Here is a 24,738-nt window from a genome sequence, read left to right as displayed (position 1 = left end):
TGTATAGCTTTATCATGATTACAGATCAAGTTTGACATTCATGGCGATTTATTCATTTTTGACAGTTATGTCCCTTGAACTTAGGAGATATGGAAATTTGTTGACTTCTCCCCCACCCCCAATGCCTCAAGATATTGAGCTAAAAATGTTTTTACAGCTTTATCATGTACTATCACAGATCAAGTTTGACGTCCATGACAATTTACCCATTTTTGACAGAGATATGGCTCTTGAACTTACGAGATCCGAAAATGTTATTTCCAAACTTTTGTTTTGCAATGCCTCAAGATATTGAGTTGGAATTTTGTGTATAGCTTTATCATGTTCTTTTATAAATCAAGTTTGACTTTTATGACAATTTACCTATTTTTCACAGAGTTGAACTTAGGAGATATGACAATTTACCTATTTTTCACAGAGTTGAACTTAGAAGATATGAACATGTATTGGGCCCGGGAGGGGACATGCACTGGTCAAGGAGTACTCTCAGAATGCTTGTTTATCAGAAACATTTTCATCTCTAGTCACAAGATTTAGTGTTGAGAACAGATGGGTGGAATGTAGCTCAGTTGTAGAGTACTCACCAGAGACGCAATCAGTCGTAGGATTGTTAGCTCCCATTAGACTCAAACAAAAAGCAAAAAAGCAACTGTGCATGATATAAAGTGTCATAAATTACACATTTTCTGAAATTACAGAAGAAAAAAAATCAATACATATTTTTGAAGACATTATCTTTCATGATTTGGTCATGATTCATCCGTCGCATGTGCATTTTATACAGGGTGCACATTTTTGTGTTATGCATGTTTTTTGGCCACATGATACACACATTGCTTGTGAAAATGAAAAACACACAATGGTTGTTAACTATTTACTTCTCAGAAAAACACTTTTGTTTAACAGAATATGAAGGTTATGTCATATCACAGCTTTCTGAAGACCAACATCTTCGTGCCGTGGGTATGATGCAAACAGAAATGGACAAAATGAAATTGCCCGACGTTCTGGTGTACACCAAAACACGATAATCTCTTTATGGAGAAGTTATCAACAACAGGGCAACACTCAGGACTTACCACTGACTGGTCGTCCATGTGTGAGATAACCATATTTGGTTGGTGCATCTGCAAAATCAGTTCCAAACTGCCAGTTTAACAGCTCGGATCATTCCTGGGTTAAGACCAATTAGTGCCAGGACCAAACGGAATCGGCCCTGACGACCAGCAATCCACCCAGTTTTACTTCCATGTCATCGGCAGGCACGCTTAACATGGTATCGCTAACATCTAAGGTTCAGACAATAAGACTGGGATGGTATACTGTTTACATACAAGTCCAGGTTTCATCTGGATAGCTCTGATAGATGTGCAAGGGTCTATAGACGTCAAGGAGAACGTTTAGTCGATGCTTACGTTATTCAACATCAGCAGTTTGGAGGCGGAAGTGTGATGGCTTGGGGTGGCATCGCATCTCATGGATAGACACAACTTATTGTTAATGTCAATTTGATTGGTATACGCTACCGGGATGACATTATTCGACCTCACATTCTACCCTTTATTCAAGCACAAGGACGTTTCATCTTGTTGTAGCAGGACATTGCCCACCCACACATTGCACATGCTGTAATAGATTTTTTAAGACAACAGAACATTGCTGTTTATTACCCATATGGGCTCAAATATATGGGGTAATATTTTTTCAATCTCTACACAGTGTCTGCAACCACTGATTGGCTGGCTTAAAAATCACGACGTTTGGTTGGTTCAGGCCATCGGATTTCACGGTAACGATCGTTACCGGTAGCGTGTCGACAAAACCACGGAACCGAAAATTTGTTTCCCATGCTTATTATGTTGATTAAAAAAAATAAAAAAATATTTATCTTTATTTTTTTATATTTACCGGGTATATATATATATATATATATGTATATATGGCTAGATGCCATGATGTCAATATTACAAGTTTTGGTTGGGTTTGATTTGAGCGTGGTGTCGAACTCTGACCCGACCAAAACTTGTCATATTGACATCATGGCATCTGGCCCCGTGCTTATAAACCTTAAAGTCTAGACTTTATTAAGTCCAGACTTTAACGTCATGGCAACGCCATTCAAATAGCATTACGTTAAAGTCTGGACTTTATTAAAGTCTAGACTTTACGTTTTATAAGCACGGGCCCTGCTCCAAAGAAGAAAAAGTCTGAACTTTTTTTTAAATGGCCATTTAGTGGCAATTTTGAAGTCGAATTCGATGCAGTCGATAACGATGTGATATTTGTTAGATGTAGAGTTTGCAGTGACCATTACAAGTGAGATGCTTATGAAATTGCCAAAATAAATGTTTTTTAAGGGGCCATTCATTTAGTACGATACAAAAAAGTTGTGATTTTCGACATCCTTCTTCCTATTGTACACGTGCAAACACATCCACTCCCACACATGAGTCCATTGCCGTTTCGATGACGTAGGTAATAATAAGTATGAGCCTACATTGTACCCGCGTACGCATATATATAAATAATTGATCCATATGTAAATTGCACATTTGAACCAAAATCACTGGCGCTAATTATTTGTAGTGTCGCTGTTAAATTTAGGGACCTAAAATAGGATTTTAATTCAAATATTGTTTGATAAAAATAATTAACCTTTTATTACTGTCACTGAAGTCGACAAATTTATTGCCGATGTCACGCATGCACTTGAGTACTGAAGGTAACAATCGAATAATGCAAACAGATCAATGTATCTTGCGTTCAGCACTCACCGTGACTCGGTGTATCTCGGTGATGGTGCAAATGGCCAGTTGGGGACTTGGTGATTTTCTGAACTACTGGGCATCATTAAACTTATTAACATATATAATAATCATTTATTAGTTGTCAAAAAAAACCCAGTCAGTTGGCTGGATTGGAACCTTTATTTGATGTAAAAAAAAAACCCAGTCAGTTGGCTGGATTGGAACCTTTATTTGTTGTCATTTAAAATAAGTCAGTTGGCAAGATTCGAACATATTACCCAACCTGCATAGCATTTTGACAATCCATTGCATTATGGTATAAGAAATGGGTTCCCATAACTTGTTTTCATGGAACCTAAAAACAGCTTCCGATGGGTTCCCATGATCTCAGGGCACGGAACCCAAAAAGAGTTTCCCATGAAATTTGAAATCCTATGGCTTGTTGGTTGCTTGCATTGGCCAGAACTTCACTTTCATTCATATAATGTTTCCATTCATGAGTCAGATGACACATACATTATACGATCTACAAAGATTTACAAAAACAAATGGACTCATTTGTTTCATAAACATGAAATGGTATATTTTCATAAGCAGCAGCTTTAGTAATATATAAAAATAACTATTTTCAAATGCAAATACAGTTGTATTATTTTGTACTGTAAACATTTGGTTATAAAAAGAACGCCGTTATGCTATGACGTTACTTACATTACGTCATGTAATGCACGTAAGATTATACGACGTAATGGCTGATGGCTTTGTTGTAGACTGCAGAGGAATTTTTACATTAAAAATCAGTTAAAATTGACAATGGGTAATAAAGACAATAACCAACTCGCTATGAAGAATTACGAATTATCTGTCCCGAGTGAATGAATGTTGTAAACCCGAGCCTTTGGCGAATTCATAATTCCTCATAGCTCATTAGTTATTCTCTAAATACTACCTTGGCCACCTGTTTCTCCAGATCTGTCACCCATTCAACATGTCTGGGATGAAATGGAATGATTCAGATATGGAACAACATCCCACAAACCTTTTTCAACTGTCTGGTGTTGTCTATGCATCGCCGTTGTCAAGCCTGTATTAACACTAATGGTGGTCACACACAATACTGACTAAGTAAACATTTATATCATGGATTACAAACATCATGTTGTTATTTTCTAAGCTAAAAATATATACCACTGTTAATGATGCACAGTTATTTTTTCCGTTAGTATATGTATGTAGAAACTACTGTATGTGTCCTTTTTAAATGTTGCACCCTCTTCCTGAATGCTGTAGATCTTCCTTTTTAAAATGTATCCCCGCCATTGTTCATTTGTGAGATATTTCTTCACAGTTCGTGAACATTTTCAGTAACAATAAAGTTCAGACTAGTAAGTGTCTCAATACAAAACGTTACAAACCCTTAAAACCAATAATTTTGTTAAGTCTTACGATATCTGGAGAGGGGATACAACCAGGACAGAACAGTTGGAACATGTCCAGGAGAGGTGAAAGGAATGCACCCCAAGTCTGTGAAATTTGTCGTGATGTAGGCATTGTTGTGCTTCGAGCGACATCTACCGGTGACATCAGAATACTAACTTTCAAAATTATTTCAAGCAATTGGGACATGGGGATTCCCATGGTATTTATCGATATAAAACCTGCTTTTTCACTCCATTTGATAAAAACGTGATCTAAGTGTGTTACAGGTTTGTAGATTAACCAAATTATAATTTATTTTCGCTGGATGGAACTAGGGTGTGCGGCTTTAAGTGTCATAAGAACTCCCTGTTTGCAAATCTTTAGAGCTCGCCACCAACCCAGCGAGCCCTGCTGTGCAACTCCAGTAGAACAGAAGATACATGAAACCATGGAAAAGATCGCTATTCAAGACTGGTTTCCCAGGATTTTAAGATATATGTTGACTGTATCATTTCATAGAGTCAATGTAATTGGTACACATACTTTTTCTGAGCCATGCGGGCTCGTATGCTAGCCAAGCTAGAGAGTCCTATATGATTTTTGTGAGTCTCGGGCTCCCGGACTCTCCTCAAAATCGCACACTGTTCAGTGAATCCCATTTAGTAAGCCCGGTGGGATCTACATGTAGCTCACTCACTGCTTGCAGGGATCATATTTTACTTGGGCAGTAGCAGCAAGTGCCAGAGTTGCCCTCCTTACTTGCCATTGTGCCCCAAATATCCGACGTTGTCGACGATAAGAAAAATGTTGTGGTGCCTATAGAACTTACAGGTATCACCGATAATGTGATAATGTGATAAACGGCATCCATATCCAACAAATTGCTAGGGCTAGAGCCTAATTCACCAGGATGAAATCTTATTTGTCAGATAAAACTTGATAGAGAGTACGTTGCCTTCATACCCCTCTTTTGAAGGTAAAAGTTAGCCATGGTGCCTTAATTATTGTTATTAAAGAAAAACTTGCTGACCCCTATGTTTGTGTTGGACTTTCAAACCCCTTCGGCAAACCATTCTCTTATTGGGTTTTTCTTATTCCAGCCGGTGCTTCACGACATGTACATAAAAGGCTGCAGTATGTGTCATCCTGTTGTCCTGTCTGTGGGAAAGTATATATAAAAGATCCTTTGCTACTAATGGAAAAAATATAGAAAGTTTCCTCTGAAGAAAATGTGTCAGAATATCAAGTGTTTGACCTCCAGTAGCTGATGATTAATAAATCACTGTGCTCTAGTGGTGTTGTTAAACAAAACAAACATTTCAATTCAGGGGCCTAGCTTCCATATACACAAGTACACAGCTGCGTACCACCTGAGATTACAAATATTTTTTTAATATTAAAATATGATGTAAATGCGTGTGTGTATATGCTTTATTCCATTGCCGAAAAAGTCTGTGTACCACCTAAAAATCCCAAGCTATAGGCCCCTGCGATTTCTTACATACGTGGGCTTTTCAATGTTGCATCCATTAATATTATAGGTGCCCTTTTTCAATGTTGCCCCCTCGCCCTTGAAAACTCCTGCATCCACCCCAGTGTGTCTACGGGTCAGTCCCCTGCAGTAATCCCAGTGTGTTATTTCCAATTCCAACCACTGCTTCATGATTCAATGTTTTATGTGCATTTTAATCTGTCAATAGCCAATTGCCAAATGTGATTTTAATGTTGAATTTGGCAAATATATGACATTACCAGTTCGCCAAAAAGCGAATTTTAAAAACTCTTTGTCATTTGTATGTGTACATGTATAGTCAATTTGAAAAGTAATTTTGTTTTACTATAATGTTATTTGAATTTGGTTACAGATTTTCTGATCAAATTCGCCAAATTACTTTCAGTGTTTGGCACCCAGCTTGAAACCTCTATATATATCAACCCCAGCGCGTGCTGTAACCTCATCGTGGTGCAGGGGTGTATCATTCTCTTTGAGAATGGCCAATACAGCACAAAATTTAAATTTTGAGTAAAAGTCAGTATCCTAGGAAATATTCCCCCCTCCTGGTGTATTTCCTAGAATATATACCCCCTGAGGGGGTAGATTTTTTTTTTTTGGGGGGGGGTAAATGTCTTGTGACATAGGTCCAACTGAAGGGGACTATAGGTTTTGTCTGTCCTTCTGTCCATCTGTCTGTCCCACATTTAGTTTTCTGTACTTTTTTTCCGCAATGCTTCAAGATATTGAGATGAACTTTTATATTTAGCTTAATCATGTACAGTTACAGATCAGGTTTGACTTTCATAGGGATTTATACCATATTTTGACAGAAATAATGCCAGATTAAGTTGGACTTTAATGGAAATGTATTCAAGGGCCATAACTGGCAAAATTGGAATTTATCCACGTTTGACAGAGTTATGGCCCATAAACTTAATTGGTAAACATTTATGGACATTTATGGGGCCTGGTAGGGAACATGTATTATTTTACCAGTACTCTCAGCATTCTTGTTCAGTTGGTAAATTTCAATACATTCCTAGACTGCAAATTTAGCAAGACTCCATGCTTCCAAGAATCCCAGGTGCCGTGGTAAAATTCGAACTCCAGAAATACTGTGTTGTTTTGCCAAGGATAAATACAATTATAACAAATGATTCTGAAGGCAGTGGTCACCAGATATAGGTCGCAGTGACTTAGTAACAGACTGCAGCTACATGTTTTTCTATTAATGATACAGCTGGTTTTGCCCAACTACATTTAGCTGGAGGGGTAGTAATATAGTACGAAGAGTGGATGAAGGCATCCAAATGATCCACAATAATAACCAGCTAGATGTAAATGAAATCTGTCACACTGGTTTTGTTAAAAAGATTTCACTTTCTCAGTATCTCGCTGGCCTCGATGCATCAGTTTCGATCGCCAGTAATTGATATTCACAATGACAGTTATTTGCCGAGAGCTTTATAATAACCGGGCTGCAGTGTTAATGTATCTTTGATGCCATAGTCATCTTCTTGTGATGTCTTGTTCTATCAGTGTTTGTATTTCTTAGCATATTAGTGCTGTAGGTCTAATTGAGTGGGAGGAAGAAATGGAAGGGGGGGGGGGGGGGGAGGGGGGACAGTTAACCTGTTCATTATTTTATTTTTTACCAATCATAAGCCTTAAAAGTGGCTTAATCATTCAAATTGTTGACATTTTCAATAATTCAAGTTGGCATATGCCTTTTTTAAAATAGTTTATTTACTCTGCTTGTTGCTATTTTGTTTCCTATATCAGTTCCCAAAACGAACAAATGAGTTACGGCTTCGTATAACTACATGTATTTGCCATTAGCTAACTACATAATTGTGGAGTGAAAAATTAAGGTGCATAAGGACTCTTATTTGCTTGAGAAGAGTTCATTTCCAAAATGTGATATGCACCAATTACCAGATTTTGGAGTCAGCAGTGGAAGTATACTGATATTGTTATAACTCAATAACATATAGCAATATACAGTATTTTCCCATTGAGCAGGATGTTAAAATTGAGATTCATGTGATAAATGCTTTGTCATGTTGCAACAAAGCCATTATTTTTCTCAGAGACGTAATGGATATATATAGTGTTATGGAAATCAGCTGTTCACATATATAGTGAGCCCACAACCTACATGTAGCACATACATGACTTTTGTGTGTTTGTTTTGTTAACGACACCACTAGAGCACATTGATTACTTAATCATTGGCTATTGGATGTCAGACATTCGGTAATTCCGACTTACACAGTCTTCAACGAAAATCTGCTACATTTTGTTTTCATTAACAGCAAGGGATCTTTTATATGCACTTTGCCACAAACAGGACAACACATACCATGTCATATTATATACCAGTCATGGGGCTCTGGTTGGGGTAGAAATAAACATTCTGATATGATGAAAGAGAACACAGTATACAGTGTAGCTTCCCCCATCTCTTTGGAGTTAGGTTAGTGGGTTAAATATTTGGGGTTTATTTTTTAGTTATGGTATAGAAACCACTCTTTAATTTTATTTTTTTTAATGTAAGTTAAAACACATGTTTATTTTTGTTTAACTAATATAAAAGAATGATTTATGATTTTATTTTGTAAATAAATGATTGATTGAGTTTAGACTATCTCGTTTCCTTGTTTTATTCTTAATTGGCTATATATAGAATACTATACGAGTTTTCGCTAGATATCATTTTTACGAAACGAGTGAACTTCCGAAACGTATCTGACCGAACGAAAGTTCACGCAAATTATGAAAAATAAATAAATCAATCAATCAATTTTGTAGACTATTTCAAGACCGGATGTTGATTTGCATAACTAGCCGGTGCACGACTACGTACCGCCGCATTGAGAAATAGTTCGTTGTACTTCCGCTACTTCTCAGTGACGTTTTCAGGGGAGTGGTGTAGACGTACTTCCCCATAAATTTCCATCGGGTTTCATTTTTTAATTTAAAGAAAGCTGTAAGGTACATGCATCAATATATGTTTATTTTCATATTGGGTGAAAAATGGGTAAAACTAATGCATAATTCCATATTTTAACAAAACGCCCCCAAGAAACAAATGTTCCCGTTACCCCACTGGTTATGCTAATAATGATGAATTCACAAATCACAACTGACAATAACAATTTGTTGACCAAAAATCCAACCAATAAGAGAATAACAAGTGTTTTTGCAGTTAAAAACGTGTAGCTTGCAAAGCAGCTGAGTTCACGGGAAAACTAGTTATAACTTTAAGGTCGACGACAGTCACTTTTCGCGCCCTTGTTTTGGCTTTCTTTGTACACAATAAATATAGCATATCTTATCGTAATTTCACTTGAAATCCATATTTCGTAAAAGGTACAATTTTTCAATCACAGAATTTTCAGCAAACACATTCAGGTGCTTCAGTAATGTTCGAAAAAAAAAAAATCAATAGGAATTTTGCATTGGATTTTTTCCAGCATTCTTAAAACGGAAACGTCATGTACCCAGTTTGTGGTTATTGTAAGGAGGTGCAAAGTGACGTCATTGGAAACCTGACGTCATTCAAATTCAAAATTAGCTATATTATTACAATGCATCGCCACATTAAAATAAAAACTGGTCTACTAACCTTGACCCCTGTTAAATTTCTACAACAAGCAAACAACGCTGTTTACAGGTTGGTATATTTTACTTTTTCATAATTCTACAAAAAATATTAAGTTTAAGTTTTAAAAAGTAAAAAACTACCTTTCGTCAAATATATCATATGAAAAAATTAACGTTGGATAGGTTTCATTTATTGTGTACGAAGCCAAAACAAGGGTCCAAAAAGTGACTGTCGTAGACCTTAATAATGATGAATTCACAAATCACAACTGACAATAATAATCTGTAGACCAAAAATCCACATAATAAATAAAATGAATATGTTTAATTATTGTTCTATTCATTCTTTTATTTTTATTTTTTATTTAAAAATATTTCTCGCGCGGTCCAGTTTACATCAACTTTTAATGAATGACATTTGTAGTAAAAGTTGTGGATGTTACTGACCTTGACATTACTTATGAATGACAAAAATAGTCCCGTTATGCTAATAAGGTTGCTGTCCAACCAATCGAAATTGACTCTGTTCCCTGTTGACAAATCAAAATACAGTTTGTAATACGCACCTGGTGGTGCGTACGAAATTTGTACGACACCGCTATATCTTCACCAGGAGGGTGATAAGAATAAATATACGAACTTGGGTTGATCTAACAAGATGGTGTAAGATATTAAATCGAATAATTACACCTCCTGTTACAACAGAAGATAAATGTGAAATAAAGTAATTATTATATATTATTTTAATGTATTATCAGTCAATATCCAGCTTAAAGGGACATACCCTAGTTTTTAAACACTAACGCATATTTTTGACTGTTGTAACCGTTTTTCATAACTTAAATTATACTTTACTTAAGATTTTATTGGTTAGATTATCAATTCCGTACATTCGAAATGTTATTTGTCATCCTGGTGTTTTTAATGTCACAAAATGCATTTCTCATATTTTTAAAAACGCACGTGCGTCTGAGAAGTAACACTTATGGAGTCAAGTTTTAGTCTATTTTTAGAGGGTATTTCACCATTTCAAAGTCACAGACTCATGTTTCACTCTATTGTAACTTTATTCAAATGTGTTATAGGTTTGTAGATTAAATAAACTTAGTGTTAATTTTCACGGGTTGAAACTAGGGTATGTCCCTTTAATTGATGTCCCAGAACACATTAAAAATATAATCAATGAAACAAAAGATACTGGTAGTTAAAGACATACACGTATTAATCATTGATGTAACATAAATTGTTAGATATACATGTAAGAAAGGACTTTACTATGCAATAAATTATTTTAAAAAACCTCAGTACATATATATTACATTCAAGTGTTTTATCTGCCAACTGGGATGTCTGTAGACAGTAACCTTAATTTAAAAGGGGGCGAGGCCTAGCCCAGTGGTACAGCACTCGCTTGATACACGGTCATTTTGGGATCGATCCCCGTCAATGGGCTGATTGTGCTATTTCTCGCTCCAGCCAGTGCACCACGACTTGTACATCAAAGGCTGTGGTATGTGCTATCCTGTCTATGGGATGGTGCATATAAAAGATCCCTTGCTGCTAATCGAAAAGAGTAGCCCATGAAGTGGTGACAGCAGGTTTCCTCTCTCAATATCTGCGTGGTCCTTAACCATATGTTTGATGCCATATAAAGTAAATAAAATGTTGAATGCGTCGTTAAATAAAACATTTCTTTCCTTTATAATTTAAAACTACTACATACATATATAGGTCATATCGACTGTATTCAGCAGAGGTGTTTGATTCTGTAAGAAACATTCACAACCTTAGTTGGTTACCTACATGTATGTATACATGTGGGTAAAAATCATGCAGACTGACTGCTGTTTATCTAAGATTTTGAAATATTGTCACCTGAACATACATGTACATGTAAAACATTATTTTCTGAAATATGAACACAATCTTCAATAGGTCTTTAGTTGTTAGTGGTTGGTAGTGAGAGAGAAATGCATGTAGTGGTCTTACACCTCCCTGTGACATATGGCCGCTGGATAAGAGTCGGAACTGGGATTTGAACCCAGTACCCACCAGCCTTATTTCTGATGGCCTTGAATTTTGATATTTTTTTAATTTCTTATTTTTTTGGTGTCTTTAAAGGTGCATACCCTTGTTTCAAGAAAATGGACACTAAGTTTACTACTTAATCTACAAACCTGAAACACACATTTTAATAAGGTTATAACAGAGAGAAGCTAAAGTCTGCTATGTTTAAACAGGAAAATCCTGTCTAAAACTTAACTAGAGCTTGTCTCGTTAACCATTACTTCTCAGATGAACGTACGTTTTTAGAATTGTGGAAACTGCATTTTGTGGTATTGCAAAAACCTTGATGACCAGAACCACTTCATGTGTATGAAAATGAATATTCTAAATAATAAAATGTAAGTACTTCTAAAATAAATTATCATGAACGGCTTTAATAGTGAAAAATATGTCGTAGTGTTTAAAAACGGGGGTCTGTCACTTAAAGGATTCCACCAAAATCATAAAAATAATGTAACACAGATATATTTGGATTTCATCTTCTAATCTTATGCTTCCGACCCAAAATCTGGTATTCGTGGAATAGCACAGAATCCTGTAAAATTCACAGCCTGGCAACTGTGTGGCATATTTACTTCTCATACTAGAAATCCTGTCCTGTCTACATGTCGTGGCTATTATATTATTTACAGATTAAATAATATCTTCTTCTTTCTAAATAGCATCTAATTTAGTACCTTAATAAATGTGTGTATAAGCTGGTTTAAGTAAATTGAGTTTTAACGCCTTAGTGCAGATTGCAGCGTCATGAGTTGGATAGAATGCTGGTGATTTGTGAGCAGTGTTTTGACAAGTTTGATTCCGTTTTATCTCCTATGGAAATAGCTTGATCCCCTTCCACAGGAAATACTCTAATTACTTCTGGCTTTTTTCTGCAGCTACAGAAATTTGATTCCCCACCACTGTGGTGCAAAGTAATCTCTAAAACAGCTTTCCGACATATTTTCAGGGTTTTTTTCTACACCATGTGCTCGATTAGTGATTTAAAAGGCATTTGCTATTATTTATCGCCACATATAGCTGTGATGAGGGGCAATACAAAATGCTTCAGTGAAGATACTTTATGGGTTTTTGGCCACAAAAGTGACAGCCATAACTTGCTTTATATTACACAGAATACAGCGTGATTTTAGGAAGCATTAGAACGTGATTTAATGAAAAAACATATTTTGAATGCTATTACAAATTTAATAATGGTTTTTTTACAAGTACTTTTGTTATGTTATATCAATAATGCAGTGCTTAAAGCTGTTTTCAACGGTTTCATCTAGTGTGTAACCCCATGTTTATCACCAGAGTAAAATATTTCTCACTGCATGATATAGCACAAGTTTCTGTTTGAGAAAATGAAAGGAATGTGTGTTTAACTACACCACAGCGTACATGTATTTTAAACTATGGCAGTGTGGTGTCTACTACATGTATGTATGTGTACATGCATATGGTTCAAAACATTGTTGAGAGAGTGAATGAGGTTTTTTTTTTAGCCGGATTTTACTGCATCCAGTCTATATATCAGGGGTCGGAATTCTCCTCGGATCAGCTATTTTCCTTTCATAGAACATTGCGTTTCCTCGCATTTCAGTCATCCTTTCCCAAAAATGTGTCGGATGGCACAGATTTTAACCTAGGATTTTGAGAATTTCTGGGACCCCTCTAGATTTCCTCTTTTTTTTACAGTTCACCAATTCCCACCCCTGATATATGAGCTTTAAGTATGTGTATGACAATGACGGCCATCATCTGTCAACATTCACTGTTTAATTAAACTACATTGTACAAGCTAAGCTATGCTTACATCCATATCAGTCCTACATGTATGTACATGACAGGTTTGAATGTACAAAATGTGTATGTCTTCATTTAATGTGAAACATGTGAGAAAATGTTTTGAATTGTAAATTAAGGAATGAAGGAAGGAAATATTTTATTTAATGATGCACTGAACACATTTTATTTACGGTTATATGGCGTCGGGCATATGATTAAGGACCACACAGATATTGAGAGAGGAAACCCACTGTCGCCACTTCACAGGCTACTCTTTTTTATTAGCAGCAAAGGATCTTTTATATACACCATGCCACAGACAGGATAGCACATAACACAGCCTTTGATGTACCAGTCGTGGTGCACTGGCTGGGACGAGAAATAACCCAATGGGCCCACCAACGGGGATCGATCTCAAAACTAACCGCGCATCAAGCGAGCGCTGTACCACTGGGCTACTCCCAGCCCCGAATTGTAAGTTACTACAGTATCTTATTGATATACATGTCTTACATTCTGTCTTACATTCTATATGGGCTACTCTTTCTGATTAGTATCAATTGATCTTTCATAATGCATGTTCAACAGACAGGATAGAACATACCACAGCCTTTTTTTTTTTAAGTTGTAGAGCGCTGGCTGGCAAGGTCAAAAAAATACTTGTGAAGCCAATAGCTGATAGTTTTCCTGTAAAACCCAGTGAACATTATTATCTGCATAACTTTCCATTGTAATAGCAATAAATGTACCATCCTACTCAAGCGTCAGCTTGGTGGTCTTTCTTATCCCTTGTCCCCTGTGAGGTATTTTAAAGTATTCAGGTTATGAAATGGAGAACTGCATGCTCAACATTAATTTCAAATCCAGACATTCCACCTTGAATCTGCTGAATGTCTATTTTATATTAAAGACATTTATTTTAGGACATAAAGTATTAGAAAAAATGAATGGTATCTGTTGACTCAGAAGGGGCGGGACGTAGCCCAGTGGTAAAGCACTCTTTGCACGGTCGGTTTGGGATCGATCCCCGTCGGCGGGCCCATTGGGCTATTTCTCGTTCCAGCCAGTGCACCACGACTGGTATATTAAAGGCAGCGGTATGTGCTATCCTGTCTGTGGGAAGTGCATATAAAAGATCCCTTGCTGCATTATAAAAAATGTAGCAGATTTCCTCTATTGGACATCCAATAGCTGATGAATAATTAATCAATGTGATTCAGTGGTGTCGTTAAACAAAACAAACTGTTGACTCGGAAATTATTTCAATTATATTGGTGTTGAAGAACTAACTGTGCATCCTCTACAGCAGTCCATCAAATGGAATGGATGTAGACATCCGTAATCCTTGGCCAATAAACACTCGACTAATTATCTCATTCTTCACAGTTTCTCCTACAGTTGCCACCCCAGTCCCTCTGAGGAAACAGCGAGTTGGTGCATACATGTGTACACGCATTGAGTAGTCTCATCAGCAAGTAATTGGTTACACTTTCACAAACTACTGGTAGTTGATTAACTGTACAGTGGATGTGGGACCCTTGATAATAGTAATCTGCAGAAATACTTTCATCAGCCTCCTTAACATACCAGACATATGAAAAACACTGGAAGCTGTTGCCACATGTTTTCGTGCCTTAATTAATGGTCAAAGATAAAAACTGCAATTTTTTAGTGTGTTTTAAATAGGCAAATAGAGCTGGGCAGTACTGAAATTTGGAATCGGTATTGGTATTTTTGGGGTGATTTACCTCAATATCGGTACTGTGTTCGGTATTAACACACTACCTATACCAATATAATTTTCAGCATACTCTGCTTTAAATGCATGCCTGAGTTAATGCTCATCCACTAATTTCATCTAAATAAAATTAAATTCCATACACAAAGCCCTCTGATTTATACCAAACCCATTTTGTGTTTGCTAGATATATTGTTAGTGCTTTACTAAATGGCGGGAAACATTTTTCGATACCGAAATTTCAGTATTTTGAAATTTGCTCAGTACGGTAAATTGGTATTGACATGATACTGATACCGAACGGTATATATGGTATACCACCCAGCTCTATAGCTAGACCCTAGTTTCAGCCTGTGAAAACTGATTAATTTATAACATATTTTCTGTTCCATCCTGGCCATCTTCCCATTCATGCTCAGCGGTAAAGCGCTTGCCTGATGCACGGTCGGTCTGGGATCGATCCCTGTTGATGGGCCCATTGGGCTATTTCTCATCACAGTGCATCACAACGTGTATATCAAAGGCTGTGGTATGTGCTATTCTGTCTGTAGGATGGTGCATATAAAAGTTCCCTGCTGCTAATGGTAAAATGTAGTGGGTTTCCTGTCTAAGACTATATGTCAAAAATACCAAATGTTTAACATCCATCAGCCGATGATGAATAAATCAATGTGCTCTAGTGGAAACATTAAACAAAACTTTTTCATTACCAGTACATTTTTTTTTTCCAATCTCTGTTCATCATATGTCAAAATTAACTAAATGTTGTGCACCAATGAGCCACAGTTTAAAATATGCTGAGGTGTTGTTCTTTTTCAGTAAACTACAATGGACCTGTACCATACCATGAGTTTAACATTGTAATTTGTAATTTAACATTGTAATTTGTATTGGTGTTGTAGATATCTGCCCCGACCAGTGAACAGTGGATCCTGTTTATGACGTACCTCGTCCTGTTGCCATACTGGCTGGTGATCAAGGTGGCCTGGTCGTACACAGGCATCCACTACTGGACGTCGTGGTTCATCATCGTCAGCTGCTCCGCCCTCACAGTCACTGAGGCCTCGCTCGTCAAGTCCTACTTCATGTCGGGACAGTGGAGGTACGGGGAGCACCGTCGCTAGTCTTAGACACACATTCCATTTGTCTCTAAATCATATGGGTATGCAGGGATGTATCCAGGATATTTCATAAGGATATTTCACCAGGGTCCCATGTTTGATGGGATTGTGAAAATTACTTAATGTCGGAACAGTGGGGGTATGGGGAGCACCGTCGCTAGTCTTAGACGCACATTCCATTTGTCTCTAAGCCATATGGGTATGCAGGGATGTATCCAGGATATTTCATGTCGGGACAGTGGAGGTATGGGGAGCACCGTCGCTAGTCTTAGACACACATATTTATTTGTCTCTAAGTTATATGGGTATGCAGGGATGTATCCAGGATATTTCATATCGGGACAGTGGAGGTATGGGGAGCACTGTCGGTAGTCTTAGACACACATTCCATTTGTCTCTAAACCATATGGGTATGCAGGGATGTATCCAGGATATTTCATGTCGGGACAGTGGAGGTATGGGGAGCACCGTCGCTAGTCTTAGACACACATATTTATTTGTCTCTAAGTTATATGGGTATGCAGGGATGTATCCAGGATATTTCATGTCGGGACAGTGGAGGTATGGGGAGCACCGTCGCTAGTCTTAGACACACATATTTATTTGTCTCTAAGTTATATGGGTATGCAGGGATGTATCCAGGATATTTCATATCGGGACAGTGGAGGTATGGGGAGCACTGTCGGTAGTCTTAGACACACATTCCATTTGTCTCTAAACCATATGGGTATGCAGGGATGTATCCAGGATATTTCACCAGGGTCCCATGTCTGATGGGATTGGGAAAATTAATGCGAGTACATCATACTTGGGATATTTTTTCAGACCACTGAATGATCCAGTACACCACTATTAAATTAATCTATTAGAACAGACATAATTATAGGATATTGAACGAGGTTTCATTTCGTAGCATCTTTATGTCACGAGTGAAATAATTTTTAATTGTCACAAGTTTTAGCAAGTGACAATGAAAATTATTTCATGAGGAACATAAACATGAAATAAAATGATAGCGAGTTTAATATCCTACATGTATTTATCACCCATAATCGATCTTATCACTCATCTCGTCTCGTTGATGTTCCTGTAAGGTTGTAGTACGCCAGTCGATGACGTCATCGTGTGACGTCAAAAGTGTCACCCATAATCGATCTTATCACTCATCTCGTCTCGTTGATGTTCCTGTAAGGTTGTAGTACGCCAGTCGATGACGTCATCGTGTGACGTCAAAAGTGTTACGTTCCACTTGGCATTCTAGTGAGATGTATCACTTTGATATGTACCAAGATATTTTTAATCATATGGGTAATAATTAATTATACATACTGGTATTGGGAATGTTTAGCACAGAAGTTGGGAATTTCCAGTCCCAATTTCGTTTGAGAAGGGGCCCATGTTCGAACCCACAGAATGCCTGGATAAATCCCTGGTATGGGTAATTCATAATGCATACACACTTTGGGAGATGCATCAATGGAATCTACACAACCAACATTTACTTGTTTAAAAAGCATTGGTGAATCCAGAGGGGGGCCAGAGGGGGCCATGACCTCACTCTCTCCCCCCCCCCCCCCCCCCCCCCCCCCAAACCTGCTATTTCAAGTGCCCTTCTTAATAACTTTTTCATCCACAATATAGAACACTATATTGCCCAGAACATCTTTATTTTTAGATTTACTCGGGAGCATGGGCCCAAATTCACCTACAGAGTTTGCTCTTCCTTTGAGAGTTTGTTCATTTGTCTTTGACTAACTCAATTTGCCCTTACAAAATCCTGGACCTGCCCCTATAGAAAGTGATTGTTATTGATTATGCATACTGATTACGGACGGATGGAATTTGCACCTTACACATGGAGGGCTGTTGTATCGGATATATGAGCTAGCCTGATTACATTTTATGCACTTACTGCCAAACATGGAGCATTGTTGTCTTAATAAAACTGTCATATTTATTTAATCTAGCTTAATTTGATTTTTAAATATAATTTATTTAAACTTTCTTTTTGTACTAAGTCTTGTATCTGATTAAGATTCAGTCAGATTGTCCTGGATATGAGCTACATCGACTGTCTAGCCAGGACCATGGTTAATCATGACTTGCAACTGTCTAGCCAGGACAAGGGGTTAATCATGACTTGCAACTGTCTAGCCAGGACAAGGGGTTAATCATGACTTGCAACTGTCTAGCCAGGACAGAGGTTAATCATGACTTGCACCTGTCTAGCCAGGACAGAGGTTAATCATGACTTGCAGTTGCTAGTTCTGGCTTAGCTCTGACACTCGAACTAATTTCACATAATTATTGATATTTTGCTGGAAAACGTCAGTGGGTTTCTGCAATTTTTTTTATTTAAAAGATAATTTGGAGATATTGCTCATCCACAGATTGCCCTGTAGTGGTTAGTGAGAGAATGAATGAATGAATTCATGAATTTTTAACGACACCCCAGCACAAAAAATACATCGGCTATTGGTTGTCGAAAACAAACTAAGGTTCCGTAGTGGTTAGTGAAAGAGAAGTTAAAGGGACAGACCCTAGTTTTCAAACACTAGGGCATATTTTTCACCTAGGCCCTAGTTTCAACCCGTAAAAATGGACACTAAATTTGATTGATTTACAAACCTGTAACAAATTTGGATACAACAGAGTGAAACAAGAGTCTATGATGTTGAAATTTCCCTTAAAAATAGATTAAAACGTGACCAATCTGATTAAAATTAACTCTACTGGGTCTACCCTGGTAGATCTAACAGCATTGCGTGGACTCCCATGTCCAGGTGACATTTCATCTATAAATAACAATTCAAATATCGACCAATTACACTTCTCCGTTTATAGCGTTATTCGGGAGTGAACTTGTTGGTCTATTTCAACATTAAAAAACAGGGGGGGGGGGGGGGGGGGGGGGGAAAGTGCAGTAATAAACTCTGGATTGTATACTAGTATAAACAGATTTTATGGCTATATCATTACGGTTTTTTTTTCGTCTTGAAACAAATTTTATATTGAAATTAGTTTCCGGCATACTTCGTAATTCACCCGAATCATTTCGTATACCCTCGACATAATCCCGAATGTTTTCAAATTCTTTTTAAATCACTGGCATGATTTTGCAAATACGGTTTTGATTGGTCGAATGAAAGGTCAACTGGACATGAGCTCCAACAGGCTGCTGTTAGATCCACATGTAATAATGGAGCTAATTTTAATTAGATTGAAATGCGACTCCATAATAATTACTTCTCAGATGCACGTGCATTTTTTAAAATATGAAAAATGCATTTTGTGGTATTAGAAACACCAGGATGTCCAGAAACACTTCAGTTGTATGGAAATGGATAATCTAAACAATAAAATGTAAGTAATATTTGATTTCAGTGATCATAAACAGCTCTAATAACGAAAAATATGCCTTAGTGTTTAAAACCTAGGGTCTGTCCCTTTAATGGGGGATGTGAACCCAGTACTTACATGTGTACCTATAAACTAGAGTTAATTAAGGCAGATGTCTTACGGCCTGCCTTCCATTAACGTGATTCTGCGTGTGTGTTCCATATCTGTGTTTTCACAAGCTTGATTCCTAGACACATTATTCTATTTCATTTGATTTATCATCACTTAAGAAAGCTTGTTATATCAGATACCTAAACCAATTAAGCCCTGCACATCCACTTGCCAGGTATTTGTCTTCCAAGTGTTGCTGGTAATTTATTTCTGTGATTCCTACAGCACTCATTTTAAAGTGGAATATTCAATCCCCTCTACAATCCCCTCATAAACATGTCTTTGTTGGTCTCGTGTGGTCTTGATGACTATCTCTCCAATTTTGTTGTCCGTGATTTGGACAGTTGACTTCTAAATTAAGCTAGCAGTGGACATTTCATGTTATGACATCAACATGCACGTGGAAAACTTATGCATTAAAAATTTGCTCATTGGCAAACTTTTAATGCATATATATATATACAGTCACATATAGTTGTATTTCCGTTACGTTCATTACAATATAGCATCATCCCACTGGTCAAGACGTAGCAACGGGAGTTTGTTCATTTCTCGATGAATGTAAAAATTACGTCGTCAGGGAACGTCGTATCTGATGACGTCATTTTATATGGGCAAGTTGTCTTATTGAGCGATATTGTTTATGGACCAAAAATAATTCAAAATAAAGTATGAACTTTTAGTGTTATTATTAGCAAGTATGATTCTAATTTAATTATAAGTATTGTCTGTTATTTCTTTCACGTATGAACAAAAAATACCACCCGCAAACTTATGTGAGAACGGATTCGCCAATTCACAGTTTGTGGATGATTGTTTTTTGTTCATACCCCGATGATTGTAAAAGAAATAACAGACAATCCTTAAGTAATATGGAAAAATGTCTCTGAATATGCATTATATTGATACACTTGTTTATGGAATTGTGTTAATAGAAAGTGGGCCTACATATAATTACTATACTTGAATAAAAGCTGATAAAACCATGCTTCATAGATACAATTGATATGTGTAAAAAATAATAATATAAAATACATATAATTGGGATGGTTTGGTTTGTTTTATGGATCCACCCTTATCATTACATGTAGTCTGTTTGATTTACCAGTGGAAAATCCAGTACAATTTTTTATGGCAAAATAATCAGCATCTGTTGAAAAACACCTGATTAATTTGCCAATCCGTTTGGGGAGAAACCTTAGTACATGTAATTTGCACTCTGTAATTTAACAACAGTGAAAATAAAGTTGATACTGTTATTAGTTTCTCTGTCTTAACAAAGTATTAAAATTGATGACCCTATACATGTACAACTGTACTTTGAAAGCTACTGTACCTTGTACCATATAATTTAAGCAAGGAAACATAATGTGCTTTCTAGCTATGAAAAAATAGATGTAATAGCAAAAAATATGTTTGACTTGCTTGGGTAAGTGCTTTTTTACAAAAAAAATACCCCACCATTTATTGTTATCATTTCTCTATCTTAAAACAAAGAAAATATGAAATAAATTGTTCGTAGTTTACAGAAATAAAACGAACATTAAAGTGATACTGTTTCTTATCAATTCCTTTAAAAAACAATTTAAACTTGATACTTTTTATAGTTGTGAATGTCTCTTTCTCTCTTTTTAAAAAAATTATATACACATAAATATATCAGTGTTACTGATATCTGTTTCTCTATTGAAAATAACTAATTAAAGTAAGCTTAAACATACTTTTGAATGTTTAATAACTGATTCAAAGATTCTGTTTCTCGCTGTGTTTTTAAAAAACAAAACAAAAAAAACTGTTTGTGACAGTGGTATCTTATTCTCTATTTTTAAACGCTGAAATGCATCACAATCATATTTTCTTTTCTCTATTTCAGATCTACTCTATCACTGCTGAAACAGCACTTCAAACTGCTGCTGTCGATGAGTATTTTCGTCATTATATGGCCCATTGTCCCGCGTCTTATCTGCGACTTCTTCTTCTATGCAACACTCTACTTCTCGCCAATTCAGCTTATGAGGAGTTTCTATAACAACCATTTGCTGGGACAGTAAACTGTGTAACACAAACAACTGTATATGTCTTTTATCAGTTGATCATATTATAATGGTGTGTTTATGTGTCTAGTGTGGATGTATTTAAGTCATGCTTTATTATTAATATATTAGTGAAATCTGCTCAGTCACTTTTCGCCCGCTTCTTTTGGCTTCATGCACAATAAATATAGCATATCTTACAGTAATTTTACTTGAAATCCATATTTTGTAAAAGGTACAATTTGTTTAATTACAAGATTTTCTTCAAACACATTCAGGTGCATTAGTAATGTTCAAACAAGAACTTTTCAATAGCAATTTTGCACTGCAATTTTTCCAGCATTCTTAAAACATAAATGTTCTGTACCCAGTTATGGTTATGGTAAGGAGATGCAAAGTGACGTCATTGGAATACACTGGTGGCACCTAAGTCTGCACACCTAAGCATTTGTGTTATATTTTAAAGTTAAAATATTTCTTTAAAAATATTTGTTTCACCGCCACAGCCACAGTACAATGGAACAATAAACGTGTTACAACTAAAGTTATTTTAATTTTAATGTTTTTTAAACTCAAGTAATGAGCGCATTTTTAGTGGGACCCCCCTGCATTTACTGGCCTGTATGACGGCACATAAGTCTGCGCAGCAAACATTAAAACAACCACTTCTGTCCCTAATGTTTACATAAAACAGCAACAAACAATGGATCCGACTTTTATAAGTTCTAAATAACAAACACTTCCTGTTATAGTCTGTTTCAGAAACATTTAGATTGTGCAAATGAGATAAATATAAATGGTGTTCCATGCTCCTTAGTTTGGACAACACAAAATGACAATATAAAAAAAAGCCAATGTAAAAATATTTGATCATTATTCAACAAAAATTATCTGTTATTAACTGTGTAAATGAGCACAAATAGTGTTAGTTAGACATATAGGACAATCAATGATAATTTTAAAACAGACTATAGCTAAAATAGGCCATGCTGTAAGAGCAATCTTCAAAGTCTGTGTGCAGCCATTTTGCATTGTGTCACTCAGAGGGAAATTCAAAGTATGCTTGGATGTTTACGTTAACAGATAAAATAAGACATTCATTTCATTTATGGATTCATAAATTACAATACGGTATGTATTGAAGTTTCTCCGTAAACGTGTGTAAGCTGATGTGCAACGTTGACAGACGCGTGTTAACAGGTGATAGAAAAACACGTTGATCGAGGCTGGCAAAAGTATACTTTTAATGCATTAATTCAGAGCTTTTTTTCAATAAAAGTGTTATCGACCAGTTTTATACATATATTCACAATCAAGATGTGTTGTTTTAACAACGGTTTTGTGAATTAACTCAACGTTGTTTGTTTGTTTACAAACATACCCCGACACTTGTTTCAAGACGTTATGTAACGTCATTAACGTTCACAGACTTTTGTGCCGCACAGACTACGGTGACATGAGTGTACTGACGTCATTTAAATTCAAAATTAACTATATTATTACAATGCTTCATCACATTAAAATAAAAACTAGTCTACTAACATTGACCCCTGTCAAATTTCTATAACAAGGAGACAACGTTGTATACAGGTCAATATTTTTTTTTTTTGATAATTCTGGACACCGTATTAATTTTATGTTTTAAAAGATGAAAGAAATAAAAAGTAACTTTTGTCAAATATGTTTTATTTATTGTGTACGAAGCCAAAACAAGGGTCTGAAAGGTGACTGTCATCGACCTTAGTTAAACACCCACCTATCATAAGGGAGCCAGTTTTTCTTACACCCTTAGGTTGCTGCATAACACAGGTTAGCATTTGTATCCATATATGAAAGTGTGTGTGTGTGCATGCATGCGTGCATGTTTGTACATGAATGAATGAATGATCCACCAATGGAATAGGTTTCATTGATTATGTGATGAAAAATTATAATTTCAACAGATAGTGTATGTGATAGTATACATGTACATGTATATGTAGCTGTTTGTAATGTGCAGCATTATCTATGTGCTGATATGTTATCATTTAAAGGGTAGATAATTCCTACATGTAAATAACCCACTGTCCAGGACAGACTGCCCAGATAGCTGAGGTGTGTGCCCAGGACAGTGTACTTGAACCTTAATTGGATATAAGCACGAAAATAAGTTGCAATAAATGAATGTAAATAATAATGACATAGTCTGTCATTTGGTTAGATTCATGATCTGGAATTTTTTTTTTCTGTATGGAAGAATATATTCCTCAATGAAAAACGTAGGTCATATATACTAGTACCTAAGAGAATACAAACAGTTTAAACAATGGATAGATGGATAGATGGAAGGATGGAAGGATGGACAGACGGATGTTTAACGATTCCCGAGTACAAAAGTAAACATTGGCTATTGACACCCAATAGTCGATGTGTGTTTTTGTGCTGGTGTGTCATTGTTCGTTCTTTTGTTCATTCGTTCGTTCGTTCATTCATTGTTTAAACTGTTTGTATAACAACTGTATATTCATGTTGGGAGTTGTGCCAATACATTTCATAATAATGTTGGTAAAAATATGAACATTGTCCATTGGACACACCAGTCTCATAGCTTCAACTGGCTGTCAAACATACCTGTGCTTAGATGTGAACAAATAAAATGACTGACATTACTAAATAAACTTCAGTACACTGAGGCAATATGCTGGGTTGAATTTACAAAATGTGTTTATCTCTTAATCACATGTTACTTCCCTTAATAGCCATGTATATTTAATAATTTGCAATAAATATCAGTCTTTAGCCTTGTGCACATAAGAGTTGCTTGGGTTGTAGGATCAAACCTCGGTGGACCCATTGCTGTTGGTCTTTAACATCCCAAACAGTACCACATGACTGGTATATCAAAGGTCATGGTAGGTGTGTCCTGTCTGTAAAAGTTGATGTAAAAGATCCCCTGCTACTAATAGTGGTACATCAAAGGCCGTGGTATGTGCTATCCTGTCTATGGGATGGTGCATATAAAAGATCCCTTGCTGCTAATCGAAAACAGTAGCCTATGAAGTGGCGACAGCGGGTTTCCTCCCTCAATATCTGTGTGGTCCTTCACCATATGTTTGACGCCATATAACTGTAAATAAAATGTGTTGAGTGCATCGTTAAATAAAACATTTCTTTCCGTTATAATTTAAAACTGCTACATAGGTCATATCGACTGTATTCAGCAGAGGTGTTTGATTCTGTAAGAAACATTCAC

General features: G+C 36.4%; 1 protein-coding gene across 1 annotated transcript in view; it reads left to right on the top strand.

The window, feature by feature from the left end:
- LOC121378339 (bifunctional apoptosis regulator-like) overlaps positions 1-21,999 on the top strand; it is a 56,451-nt gene extending 34,452 nt beyond the window's left edge. The window contains exons 7-8 of the mRNA XM_041506467.1: positions 15,745-15,944; positions 21,347-21,999. Coding sequence (XP_041362401.1) covers positions 15,745-15,944; positions 21,347-21,524 — 378 coding nt within the window. The 3' untranslated portion in view covers positions 21,525-21,999. The remainder of the gene's footprint in view (positions 1-15,744; positions 15,945-21,346) is intronic.
- The last annotated feature ends 2,739 nt before the right edge of the window (positions 22,000-24,738 follow it).

The sequence above is a fragment of the Gigantopelta aegis genome, chromosome 8 (assembly GCF_016097555.1).
Source record: "Gigantopelta aegis isolate Gae_Host chromosome 8, Gae_host_genome, whole genome shotgun sequence".
Lineage (NCBI taxonomy): Eukaryota > Metazoa > Mollusca > Gastropoda > Neomphalida > Peltospiridae > Gigantopelta > Gigantopelta aegis.
This window is presented reverse-complemented; position numbering and strand designations above follow the sequence as displayed.